Source organism: Haematobia irritans, chromosome 5 (assembly GCF_050003625.1).
Source record: "Haematobia irritans isolate KBUSLIRL chromosome 5, ASM5000362v1, whole genome shotgun sequence".
In the NCBI taxonomy this organism is placed as follows: domain Eukaryota; kingdom Metazoa; phylum Arthropoda; class Insecta; order Diptera; family Muscidae; genus Haematobia; species Haematobia irritans.
This window is the reverse complement of record NC_134401.1, coordinates 99,427,657-99,442,351: the sequence shown is the minus strand read 5'-3', so window position 1 is coordinate 99,442,351 and position 14,695 is coordinate 99,427,657. Positions and strand designations below refer to the sequence as shown.

The following is a 14,695-nucleotide window of genomic DNA, read 5'->3' as shown; positions in this document are numbered from 1 at the left end:
ATAGTTATATATAGCCGATCTCCAATCACACAAAAATTGGTCCACATCGGTTCATAATCATGGTTGCCACTCGAGCCAAAAATAATTTACCAAAATTTTATTTCTATAAAAAATTTTGTCAAAATTTTATTTCTATACAAAATTTTGTCAAAATTTTATTTCTATAGAAAATTTTGTTAAAATTTTATTCGGTTCATAATCATGGTTGCCTCTCGAGCCAAAAATAATCTACCACGATTTTATTTCTATAGAAAATTTTGTTAAAATTTTATTTCTGTAGAAATTTTATTTCTATAGAAAATTTTATTAAAATTTTATTTCTGTAGAAATTTTTGTCAAAATTTTATTTCTATAGAAAATTTTGTGAAAATTTTATTTCTATAGAAAATTTTGTTAAAATTTTATTTCTGTAGAAAATTTTGTCAAAATTTTATGTCTATAGAAAATTTTTTCAAACTGAATTACATACGTATTTGATCGATCTTTTTTGATTTAATATATACCACGTATGGACTTACATACAATTTAGAATACGGTGTTAGGAGGTTGTAAGATACCTTGCCATCGGCAAGCGTTACCGCATGCCTTAAGTAATTCGGTTGTGGATGGCAGTGTTAGAATAAGTTTCTACGCAATCCATGGTGAAGGGTACATAAGCTTCGGCCGAACTTACGGCCGTATATACTTGTTTTTATTTTCTTATTATCTAATTTTTACAAATTGGAAAACTCTTTCGCTCCGACCAGGTTTTGAACCTGGGTTTACTGGCACCATAACAGAACGCCTTAACACACTCAGCCACAAACGCCATTGAACACATAGCGTCGAAACGTCAATTTAAATGTTAGTGATATTGGTAGGAAATGAACAAATGTATGGAAAATATAACTGAAGAAACATATCTAAAAATAGAACTGTCCCTGTTATAGATGCAAAAGGGCCAGAAAAGTGTGAATTAACCCCATGATAGAGACATTTGAACCGGTTAGGGGATGGGTTCATTGTGTTCTAAAGACAATTGCATGAAGTGGCTACCAATTGGCTAAATATAACCAGTGCCAGACCAGTATAAAATTCCAACTGCTTGGAAAAAGGGGTCAATTGCCATCAAAAAAACTGAAGGGTAACTAATAAAACCCTGTGTGGTGCACATCACATTGAACTTATATGTGCGGTCAGTTGTTCGATTTTAGCATAAGTTTAACAAGGGATTTTTTTTTTCATTTTTCTTCCTGGTGGCTTTACTGTTTTTAGAGAATATCTTTCGGAAACGTTATCACCGAGACCATGCAACTTCTTCCTTACATGGAAGATGAGCAAAAAAAATAAATAAGCATAACTTTGTTATTTTGACCAATCAATCTAAAATAAATCTCTATTTCAGATATGGCCGAAATCTTGCTGTATAAAGTTTTCAAGTTCATTATTGGAATGGTCATTTTATCGTCAATTTACGATTACTACCTGAAGCCACATCAGACGGAAGAAAGCCAAAGCAATGACTTCCTTAGAAACGATCACAAAGATCCAGGTGAGTAAATTTTCTAAAAATAATTAACTTAATTCATATTAATTTTTGATCGAAATTACCACATACAGAAAAAAAGGGGCTCTAATGCCAACTGAACTTTATTTTAGTTCATGAAGATTAGTTGATTTTAGTTAAATTTTGCACAATATGAGTAAATGTTCCTTATTTGAATAATTTTTTGCTAACTTTTATGACGTGAACTAAAAATAAGAAAAAAAGTTGTATACAAATAAAGTGCACAATTTTACTAAAAAATAAATTAGTTCATATTTTCCTAAAATGGCAGAAGTTTGCTTAAATTGAGTTCATAAGTCTCTCAAATGAGTAAATTTTACTAAAATTTACTCATGAACTTCGTATAGCGCTAAAGACATTTTAACCATTTGTAAATCCAACTTTTTCTTTCAACATATGAAATTTTCTTAAACAAGAGAAAAAAGATAATTATTTTTAATAAATTTCCTTCAATTTGACAAAAAGTATTAACGTATTTTAAACATGTTGCAATTAGAAAACTATTTTAATTAAAATTTTCTAAAATAAACCTACATTTTCTTCCACGGTGGGTTCACTTTTTTTGGGTGCAGGTGGCTGACCCAGCCAAATGCCAAATTAAAGTCTAACAAGGAAAATGTTGGTATTTTGACCATTTTTGTCGAAATCAGAAAAACATATATACGGGAGCAATATCTAAATCTGAACCGATTTCAATCAAATTTTGCACACTTAACTATACTACTAATTGTACTCCTAGTGCAAAATTGCAACCAAATTCGGCCAAAACTCTGGCTTCTGGGGCCATATAAGTCCATATCGGGCGACAAATATATATGGAAGCTATATCTAAATCTAAACCAATTTTAATCAAATTTGGCACACATGACTATACTTCCAATTGTACTCCTTGTGCAAAATTTCAAGCTAATCGGGATAAAACTCTGGCTTCTGGGTCCATATAAGTGCATATCGGGCGAAAGATATATATGGGAGCTATATCTAAATCTGAATCGATTTCAACCAAATTTGGCACGCATAGCTACAATGCTAAATCTACTCCCTGTGCAAAATTTCAACTAAATTGGGCCAAAACTCTGGCTTTTAGGACCATATTAGTCCATATCGGGCGAAAGATATATATGGGAGCTACATCTAAATCTGAACCGATTTCAATCAAATTTTGCACACTTGACTATACTACTAATTGTACTCCTACTGAAAAATTTCAACCAAATTCGGCCAAAAATCTGGCTTCTGGGGCCATATAAGTCCATATCGGGTGAAAAATATATATGGGAGCTATATCTAAATCTGAACCGATTTGAATCAAATTTCGCACACTTGACTATACGACTAAGTGTTATGTTTGTACAACATTTCAAGCAAATCGGTATAAAACTCTGGCTGCTGGGTCCATATTAGTGCATATCGGGCGAAAGATATATATGAGAGCTATATCTAAATCTGAACCGATTTCTTCCAAAATCAATAGGGTTCTATTCTGACCTAAAGTAGGAACATGTGCCAAATTTGAAGGCGAATGAACTTAAATTGCGACCTAGACTTTGATCACAAAAATGTGTTCACAGACAGACGGACGGACAGACGGACAGACGGACATGGTTATATCGACTCAGGGACCCACCATAAGCATTATTGCCAAAGACAGCATGTGTCTATCTCGTCTCCTTCTGGGTGTTACAAACATATGCACTAACTTATAATACCCCGTTCCACAGTGTGGCGCAGGGTATAAATATATGGGAAACGTTTAAATCTGAACCAATTTTCAGGCAACTTCGAAAAAGTTTATTTATGATTTATCGCTCGATATATATGTATTAGAAGTTTGGGAAAATTAGAGTCAATTTTACAACTTTTCGACTAAGCAGTGGCAATTTTACAAGGAAAATGTTGGTATTTTGACCATTTTTATCGAAATCAGAAAAACATATATATGGGAGCTATATCTAAATCTGAACCGATTTGAACCAAATTTGGCACGCATAGCAATAATGCTAATTCTACTCCCTATGGAAAATTTCAACTAAATCGGAGTTAAAAATTGGCCTCTGTGGTCATATGAGTGTAAATCGGTCGAAAGCTATATATTGGAGATATATCTAAATCTAAACCGATGTCAACCAAATTTGGCGCACTTGACTACACTACTAATTGTACTCCTAGTTCAAAATTTCAACCAAATTGGGGTAAAACTCTAGCTTCTGGGACCGTATTAGTCCATATCGGGCAAAATATATATATGTTAGCTATATCTAAATCTGAACCGATTTCAATAAAATTTGGCACATTTGACTATAGTACTAATTGTTCTTCTTGTGCAAAATTTTAAGCAAATTAGGGTAAAACTCTGGCTTCTGGGGCTATATAAGTCCATATCGGGCGAAATGTATATATGGGAGCTATATCTAAATCTGAACCGATTTCAACCAAATTTGGCACGCATAGCAACAATGCTAATTCTACTCCCTGTGCAAAATTTCAATCAAATTGAAGTAAAAGATTGGCCATTGTGGTCATATGAGTGTAAATCCGGCGAACGATATATATTGGAGCTATATCTCAATCTGAACCGATTTCAATAAAATTTGGCACACTTGACTATAGTACTAATTATTCTTCTTGTGCTAAATTTTAAGCAAATTAGGGTAAAACTCTGGCTTCTGGACCATATAAGTCCATATCGGGCGATATATATATATATATATATATATATATATATGGGAGCTATATCTAAGTCTGAACCGATTTCTTCCAAAATCAATAGGGATCTATTCTGAGCCAAAACACATACTTGTGCCAAATTTGAAGTCGATTGGACTAAAACTGCGACCTAGACTTTGATTACAAAAATGTGTTCACGGACAGACGGACAGACGGACATGGCTATATCGACTCAGGACCCCACCCTGAGTATTTTTGCCAAAGACACCATGTGTCTATATCGTCTCCTTCTGGGTGTTGCAAACATATGCACTAACTTATAATACCCTGTTCCACAGTGTGGAACAGGGTATAAAAAAAAAAACAATTTAGAACAAAAAAGAAAATTCGCAGAAATATTTCAATTATCGTTTACAATTATTATTACACAAACACATTTGAATTTTGCTTTTATTTAAACAAGTAAGGAAAGTCTAAAGTCGGCGACTATATTATACCCTGCACTTTGTAGATCTAAATTTTCGATACCATATCACATGTCAAATGTGTTGGGGCTATATATAAAGGTTTGTCCCAAATACATACATTTAAATATCACTCGATCTGGACAGAATTTGATAGACTTCTACAAAATCTATAGACTCGAAATTTAAGTCGGCTAATGCACTAGGGTGGAACGCAATGTTAGTAAAAAAATATGGGAAACATTTAAATATGAAACAATTTTAAAGAAACTTCGCAAAAGTTTATTTATGATTTATCGCTCGATATACAGATATTAGAAGTTTATGAAAAATAGAGTGATTTTTACAAATTTTCGACTCAGCAGTGGCGATTTTACAAGGAAAATGTTGGTATTTTGACCATTTTTGTCGAAATCAGAAAAACATATATACGGGAGCAATATCTAAATCTGAACCGATTTCAATCAAATTTTGCACACTTGACTATACTACTAATTGTACTCCTAGTGCAAAATTGCAACCAAATTCGGCCAAAACTCTGGCTTCTGGGGCCATATAAGTCCATATCGGGCGACAAATATATATGGAAGCTATATCTAAATCTAAACCAATTTTAATCAAATTTGGCACACATGACTATACTTCCAATTGTACTCCTTGTGCAAAATTTCAAGCTAATCGGGATAAAACTCTGGCTTCTGGGTCCATATAAGTGCATATCAGTCCATAATGATATATAGCCCCCATATAAACTGATCCCGAGATTTGGTTTTGGAGCCTCTTGGAGGAGCAAATTTCATCCGAGTCAGTTGAAATTTGGTACATTGTGCTAGTATATGGCCGTTAACAACCATGCCGAACTAGGTCCATATCGGTCTATAGTTATATATAGCCCTCAGATAAATCGATCCCCAATCACACAAAAATTGGTCTATATCAAGTTCATAATTGTACACTGAAAAAAATATTGTCGTGAGGCCAAAGATTTCATATCCTTAAAATACGAATGCAAATTTTGCTTAGCGTAGAAGATGCATTTCTCTAATATAAAGTTATTTTCCTTGTCCAAAAGTCGATAAACTTTTCAATGACGTCGTATTGTCCTTATAATTAAGTGATTTGACTTAAAAATGGGTATCATAACAGGAAAGAAAAAATTTATAGGCTAAGGTCAACTTGACTTTAATAATTCAGAAAAAATATTTACGTTTAATGAAATTGTCTTTCAATTTGTTGTCCTTTTGCATCTTGACTACAAAGCAAAAAATCGTTCAAATATAGGACATGTTTTTCAAAACTTTATTTTAAAGAAGTTTTTTACTTCAAACATAGCATAATTTCTACTGGAAGTCAAGTCCTAATTTGGAAAATAAAGTTGCCGTTAACTCGTTTTTAAAGGACTTTGATAGCATATGAAGAAAAAAAGCTGAGAAAGCGAAAAATTAAAATTTGCTTCCTAGAAGCAAGTACACGAAACCTAAATTTAAAAGAGAATTGTGTCTTAAAAGTATCCTTACTTGTATTCTCCGCTTCTTTGGCTCCGAATCAATACCAAATTTTTTAAAGTAAAGACAAAATCTTTGGAACCGAGTATGTTTTTTTTTCAGTGTATTATATTTACAAACATTTTATGTCCCAAACATAATATATTCTAACATATTAACATATATGTCCCAAACATATTATGCTAGTTTATGAACATTATATGTTTGCACTCAAAAATATTGTGTTTAAAAATTTCAATTCCAAACATATAATGTTTATACCCAAACATATGAAAAACAGTCTTTTTCGTCCGTGTAGAGAAGAAATAATTACGAACAGATATGAGCTTTTGTGCTATAATTATAAAGCCAGAATTTAAATATGGGGGTCGCTTTATATAGGGGCTATATACAATTATGAACACCATTTTACCAATAATAGCAGATTTTTTACTGTTTGGTAGATTGGTATAATTCTTGATGTTTTAGAAGATTTTTTCAAAATATTCCTCTCCAACTAAGAGGTGCTTAATAAATTTTCTATAGAAATAAAATTTTGACAAAATTTTCTACAGAAATTCAATTCTGAAAAAATTTTCTATAGAAATAATATTTTGACAAAATTTTCTATAGAAACTATGTTTTGACAGAATATTCTAAAGAAATAAAATATTGACAAAATTTTCTATTGAAATACAATTTTGACAACATTTTCTATGACAATAAAATGTTGGTAGATTATTTTTGGTTCGATTGACAATCGTGATTATGAACCGAAAACGGCCAATTTTTCTCCTTCAAGAGGCTCCGGAGGTAAAATTTGGGGATCGGTTTATGTGGACTTCAACCGTCGAACGGAACGGACGTGTTTTTTAATAGCGGATAAAATCATCGTAATAAGTACCTACTACGAATTTCAAGTGTGGTGGGATATTAGGCCACCATGCAGAGAAATTCAAAGACATCCACTGGGTTGCTAACTTCAGGGCCCAGTGGACGGGTATCGACTGAAGTTATAAATTTGGGCAATGACCAAGAGTTAGGCCCAATTAGTCGACCTGTAGACGGGTCGACAGGTGGCGACAATTTGACAAGTCGGACCTTTTCCAAGGTAACGGCATCAAAAGGAGGTAATCCCTCACGAAAGAGATTCAAAGAACGCAGAAATGCTTTGTTTATCCTAAAGAAATTAGGATCAGTCGACCCAAGCACGTTGTCGGCTAAACAAAGCGATTCCTTAAAATGGGCTCAAGGAATTCTTGAGGCTGGAAAAAGGGAACGATCACCGGATGAGCTGCCATCCTCCAAAAGGGATCAACGATCGTTTGCCTCAGTTGCTAAAGACAGCCTTGTGATGGCTATCATAAATAAAGGAGCATTGGACGGTATGGTTCCAAAGCAAAAATGGGGGGAAATTGAGAATGCTTTGTCTGGCGTCTACTCACAGGTGCTGGAAAAGTTTCCCGGCCCAGATCCTCGACACCAAGAGGCTGGTTGGTATCAAGGACGATTTAAGCTAGTCGCATTTGAGGACCAGAGGTCTATAGAATGTTTTAAAGCTGCTCTGATATTAATTGGTGAAGTTTGGGAAGGAGCTGCTCTAGAGTTAGTCGAGAAGAAAGACATACCGGCTAGACCAAGAGCACATGCGTGGATACCTGCAAACCCTCCTGACCCTGAATCTATTTTAAATAGACTGAAACAATGCAATCCAGATCTTCCAACAGCTGATTGGAAGGTTGGCCGTTTGGATGAAGTGGATGGGCCAAGACGGCATGCAGTGTTTATATTGAACACTCAGTCTTTGCCACATCTAGCAAAGTCCCAGGGCCGTGTATGTTATGGCTTTCATTATATCCAAATGAAGGTGTATAAAAACGATCAGCTAAAGGATTCAGAAATGGACAAGCCTCTGTCTGAATCAGAAGTAAGCGGATCCTCTTGCGAAGTCGAGGGGGATACCAAGACATTTGAAGACATGGATAGATACCGTATGCGTGAGGAGGCTTCTACTGCCTCAGAACTCACCAAAGTTGAACCTATGGTTATTGCGAGAGTCACCGATATCTCTGAAGAGGACATTCTTGATGACTCGATTGAAGCGGCTGATGTGACGGTTGTTGAAAATCTCGATGGTCCTACGGATCCTCCAGATAAATCTTCATCATTGTAAGGCTGCATGTGCTGCCTTAAAAGTTCTCCTGATGAAAGGGGACATAGATATAGTTCTTATCCAAGAACCATATGTTTATAAAAATAAAATATGTGAATTAAGTACTCCGGGGTTCAAACTATTGCAGTATACTGGTAATGATATAAATCGAGCCTGTATAATTGCTAAAAACGAGCTCAATTTGTTTCTGCTTCCTTCAATGTGCAATACAGACACTGTCGTTGCAAGTTTAGAAATAGCCAAATGCAAATATTGGGTATCTTCGGTCTACATGGGACATGACAGGGAGATGCCTCCATATGCCGTTAAGACCTTAGTGGAGGAGTCACTGAAAACAAAGACGAAACTCATTATGGGATGCGATGCGAATGCACATCATAGTATATGGGGAAGTAGTGATACTAATGCAAGGGGAGAGTCGCTAATAGAGTTTATTTTGCGTACTAATCTGGTAGTTTGCAACAAGGGAGATGTCCCAACCTTTGTCACTAAAAACAGGCAAGAGGTTTTGGACATCACCTTGGCCTCGCAAGAACTGAATGAAATGATATCTGAGTGGCAGGTTTTAAGTGAACACAGCTTCTCAGATCATCGCTACATCAGTTTCAAATTTGATGTTCATATCACCAAGATCATATTTCCGCCAAATGTTAGGAAAGCTGACTGGAATAGGTATAGGGAATCGTTCAATATGATGATACCGGAAATAACAGAGACAAATATGAGAAATGTGCAAGATATCGAACACGCAGTGGAGCGGATTACTAAGGCCTTCAACATCTCACTGAAAGCTGCATGCCCTAGAGGAAAGCCAAGGGGGAAACATCGACCACCATGGTGGTCTACGGAATTAAGTAATATGAGGAAATCCTGCAGGAAGCTCTTCAACAAGGCAAAGTCCACCAGAGCCCCTGAGGACTGGGACGCTTACAAGAAGAATCTGAGAGGATACAAGCGAGAACTGAGAAAGGCTCAGCATAACTCTTGGAATGCTTACTGCAGCAGTATTGAGAATACGTCCGAGGCTTCCAGACTACGGAAGGTTCTAGCATCCACCAACTCCGCTCCAGGTTTCATTAAAACATCGGAGGGCAATTGGACAACGTCCAGTGAGGAGACGCTGGAGGTACTATTGGACACACATTTTCCCGGAAATCAAACGGTTGAACCATGTACTGGCGGTGCCACAGTTGCTCAGCGGTCGTTTCCTGTCGAGGAAATTGTATCGGAAACTAGAATAAGATGGGCGCTAAATAGCTTTGGACCATTCAAATCCCCTGGACCTGATGGAATTACTCCGGCGGAGTTACAAGCTGTAACTGACAAAATTATCCCCTGGTTGTCGGTGATATATAAAGGATGTATCAACTTATCATATATCCCAGGAAAGTGGAGGGAAACAAAAGTCGTTTTCATACCTAAAGCGGGAAAAGCCTCTCACTCGAGGGCGAAGGATTTCCGACCAATCAGCTTATCCTCATTCCTACTTAAGACTCTGGAGAGGATGATAGATATTTATCTTAGAACTAGCATCGATTCAAGTTTGTTTTCGAAACGACAGCATGCATACTCGAAGGGCAGGTCTACTGAGACCGCACTACATGAACTAGTCAGCTTTATTGAAAGCTCACTATCTGTCAAAGAATACACAATCGTGGCGTTTCTAGACATCGAAGGGGCGTTCAATAATGTCCATCCGAGCTCGATATTAAATGGACTGACAACTCTGAATGTTGATCCATGTATACTCAGGCTGTTAGACGAACTGCTAATGAAGAGACGTATTTCAGCCACACTAGGACAAGCAAACATACAAAAGTATGTGAACAGAGGCACTCCTCAAGGAGGAGTTCTATCACCTCTTCTTTGGAACGTTGCTATAAACGACCTTCTGGTTTCCCTAGAAAAAGAAAGGATACAAGTGGTGGCATACGCAGATGATGTGGCGATAGCAGTCAGGGGAAAATTCCCATCAACAATTAGAGATATTATACAGAGAGCCCTCCGGATGACTGAGAAATGGGCGAAAGATAATGGTCTTGGGGTAAATCCTGCAAAGACAGAAATAGTCATGTACTGCAAAGATCGCAAAACTCCCACGGTTAGGCCCATTTCCTTAGGGGGTATTGAAATTCCCTTTAGGGAGTGTGCAAAATACCTTGGCGTTATTTTGGACAGGAAGCTGAACTTTAAGCTTAATATTGAAGAAAGGGCGAGGAAAGCAACGATAGCTTTATACTCGTGCAAAAAGGCAATAGGGAAAAAGTGGGGACTAAAACCAAAAATTGTACATTGGCTATACACGGCAGTGGTTAGACCTATAATGCTATATGGTGTTGTAGTCTGGTGGCCGGCACTTCACCAGCCGACAAGTTTAGACAAAGTTCAGCGTATGGCGTGCTTGTGTATCTCAGGTGCATTCAGCAAGACAGGAACAAACTCCCTTAATGTCATACTGAATCTATTGCCTTTAGACATTTTGGCCAAACAGTCAGCTGCAACAACGGCTGTGCGGTTGCGCGAGCTATCGCTGTGGTCGGAAAAAAGTTACGGTCACAGTTCGGTCCTCAAAATAATGCCAGATGTGCCTAACGTAGTGGATTACACTTTGGCGAGCCCACTTTTCGACAAAAAGTTTGAGACTCTAATTCCCAACAGTGAGGCGTGGTGTACACGGACCCCGGGGAATAAAAGATATATAGATTTCTACACTGATGGCTCCAAATTGGATGGCCAAGTGGGTTTCGGAGTATATTCTAAAGATCTGGAACTTCGAATAGCGAAAAGATTACCTGATCACTGTAGTGTTTTTCAGGCTGAAATATTAGCAATAAGAGAGGTGGCGAATTGGCTGAGAAGTAATGTTCCAAAAAATGTGGGCATTAATATATACTCAGACAGTCAACCTGCAATAAAATCCTTGGACTCTGTGTTCCTCAACTCGAAAACGGCCATCGATTGCCGCAAATCTCTCAATGAGATGGCTGAGCAGTACAATATTCACCTAATATGGGTGCCTGGCCATAGGAACATACCGGGGAACTGCGAAGCGGATGAGTTGGCAAGGCTAGGGACTACCTTACATATTCCAGGGGAACTAGAATTTGTTGGTATGCCCCTAGCTACCTGCAAGCTCATGCTGCGTGAGAAGGCTGTTATGATGGCAAATGTTCGATGGGAGAATTGTAAGGGTTGTAACGACACCAAGCAAATATGGCCCCATTTCAACTTAAACCGCACACTAGATATGCTAATGTTCTCGAGACGTCAGATATCACTCCTGATATCTGCTATAACGGGTCGCTGCCTGATAGGAGATTTTGCAAAAACTATTAGCGCGAAGTATAATGACTATTGTATGAGCTGTCATGATGCGGAGGAAAAAGAATCAATTAAACACCTCTTGTGTGAGTGTCCTGCATTTTGTGTAAAGCGCAAGCAACTTTTAGGAGCATATAGCTTCAGATTACTGGCGGATCTGGAAAACGTTAACTTAAGCAGTCTGCTAATATTTTTGGAACAATCTGGTTGGTTCAACAAAGAAAAATAATCAAGAAGGTTCAGCGGTTAAAACTAGAAGTGCCCATATGTAATAGGTACTTTTAGTTAATGTGGTATCACAATGGACTGAATAGTCTAAGTGAGCCTGAATCTTAATCGGGCTGCCACTTTAACCTAACCTAACCTATATGGCCCCATATATAATTATGGACCGATATGGACCAATTCTGGCATGGTTGTTAGAGACCATATACTAACACCACGTACCAAATTTCAACCGGATCAGATGAAATTTGCTTCTCCAAGAGGCTTCGCAAGCCAAATCTTAAAAAAATTTTTAAATTATTCATTTGTCAAAATATCACAACATTTCTTAATTCACACTCATAACACTGAATTCACATGACACCTTAAGAAGTGATGCAAATTCAGTGCAACTGCTGTTAAAATGGTGGACATCCATCCTATGATAAGCCCATAATAAATTCATCGCTTCTGTACCAATTTTGCACCATTTCCGGATCCAAAAAGAACATTTTCACTAGTTTTTTGGCGACGCTTTTTTGCTGGGTTCATTAGATGATACTTGAGAGAATTTTTATATAGTTCTTTTAATTATACCCACCACCATAGAATGGTGATGCGGGTATAATAAATTTGTCATTGCGTTTGTAACACATTCTTGATCAGGGCGAAATTCTAAGACGATATAACATATACATGTCCGTCTATCTGTTTGTCTGCTGTTATCACGCTATAGTCGTCAATAATGGCGCTATCTTCCTCGCGATTTGGGTCTTGGGCTTACAAAAACCGTAGTTTTTATCCAACTTGCCTAAAATTGGAAATCTAGAGGTATTCTAGGACCACAAATAGGTGTGGCGAAACTGGGGCGTATCGGCCCGTCCGATTTTACTTCATGGGCTTCTAGAAACTCTATTTACTATCCGATTTGACTGAAATTTAAAATCTAGAGGTATTTTAGGACGATAAATTGGTGTGTTGCAAATGGGGTGTATCGGTCGATGTTTTGGTGTAGCCCCCATATAGACCGATCTCCCGACTTTAGGTTAGGTTAGGTTAGGTGGCAGCCCGATGTATCAGGCTCACTTAGACTATTCAGTCCATTGTGATACCACATTGGTGAACTTCTCTCTTATCACTGAGTGCTGCCCGATTCCATGTTAAGCTCAATGACAAGGGACCTCCTTTTTATAGCCGAGTCCGAACGGCGTTCCACATTGCAGTGAAACCACTTAGAGAAGTTTTGAAAACCTCAGAAATGTCACCAGCATTACTGAGGTGGGATAATCCACCGCTGAAAAACTTTTTGGTGTTCGGTCGAAGCAGGAATCGAACTCACGACCGTGTGTTGTCGGAATTGTTTCGCCATCAACTCTGACATTCAACTGCTTGCGTACTTCCGCCGTCCATGTAGTGAATAGTGTGGCTGAGGATTTGGTGAGAGATATCCTCAAATCTGCATATGACACAATCTCGACGCCGTCAGGGGTGGAATCGAGGACAGGTAGAGGTTAAACAGTGCCGGAGATATCACCCCGCCCTGGGGAACTCCCTGTTTAACTCTACGGGGTTTTGACTTCTTGTCCCTGAATTCCAAGTACGACTGTCGTCCACATATATAATTCAGAACCCAACGCTTCGTTCCTGCCGCTAGGGACGTATTCTCGATGTCCTTGAATAATGTGCCATGGTTGACCGTATCGAATGATTTCGATAGGTCAAGCGCCACGAGGACCGTCCTATGACACGGCTTGGGCTGATTAAGTCCCCTATTGATATGTGTCGAAATGGCATGTAAGGCTGTCGTCGTAATGTGTACCTTACGGAATCCATGTTGATGGTGGGCAGCCAGAAAATTCTCCACAAGGCTGAGGAGGAGTAGTGCCTCAAGTGTCTTGGCTACTGGCGAGAGAAGGGATGTCGGTCTGTACGATTCACCTTTACTCGAATCTTTGCCTGGCTTCAGTAGTGGAATCACTCTACCCATCTTCCAGACATCGGATATACTGAATGATTCCAAGGACAAATTGAGGAGTCTGGTACTCTGGTACTCAACTCCCAAATGCTTCAGCATTAGCATTGAAATTCCGTCGGGGCCCAGCGCCTTGGATGGTTTCGCGCTGTTGATGACATAGGTAACTTCGGCTGTGGTAAATTGTGGTGTGTCGTCGGCTCGGAGACCACGTATGCGACATGTGGCTCTCCTTTTCGCTCCATCACTCTCTTCGGATCAGTCGCAGTCACGTCGCCAAAGGTGACTGAAATTCCGCCATCCCTTGTAGCGGGGTTCGAGAGGGCTCTCACTGTTGACCACAATTTCCCAGTTCCTGTGCCTAAGTTACATTGCTTTAGGTGCTCTAACCAAGTGTTCCGCTTGTGCTCGTCGACTATATTACTAATCTCTAGATTTAGTTCTCTGAATCTAGGATCAGTAGGGTTAGCACGATGGCCTTCATCACGCTCGTCTGCGAATCCCGCCGCTTCGGCTGTGAAGTTGGCCCTCACTTGGGCAATTCCACCAGCGGGTATGAAGCGAGCGGCTGCTGCGTTGATGATGTCCGGAACGCCCTCTGAGCAACATGAACATGAGAGGGGGACGGGAGCTCACTGAAGCGGCGATCGGTGTATTCTCTGAAGCCTTCACAGTTGTTTTTCTTTTGATTGATGAACGTCCGGCGTTCAGAGGTTATGAAGTCGGAGGGTCGGTTAATGGTGAGAATTATGGGGAGGTGGTCCGATCCCAATGAATTGACGGGTTGCCAGGAAACGTCATTTATCCGACCAGGCGACGCTAAAGATAAATCTGGCGTACTGCTTCAATCACCCATAATTCTCG

At 38.6% G+C, this 14,695-nt stretch overlaps 1 protein-coding gene across 2 annotated transcripts in view; it reads left to right on the top strand.

Moving 5' to 3' along the window:
• The window catches only part of LOC142238146 (uncharacterized), a 404,035-nt gene that overhangs the window by 18,021 nt on the left and 371,319 nt on the right, over positions 1 to 14,695 (top strand). For both annotated transcript variants that reach the window (XM_075309706.1, XM_075309705.1), the window contains exon 4: positions 1,385 to 1,531. In XM_075309706.1, coding sequence (XP_075165821.1) covers positions 1,385 to 1,531 — 147 coding nt within the window. The remainder of the gene's footprint in view (positions 1 to 1,384; positions 1,532 to 14,695) is intronic.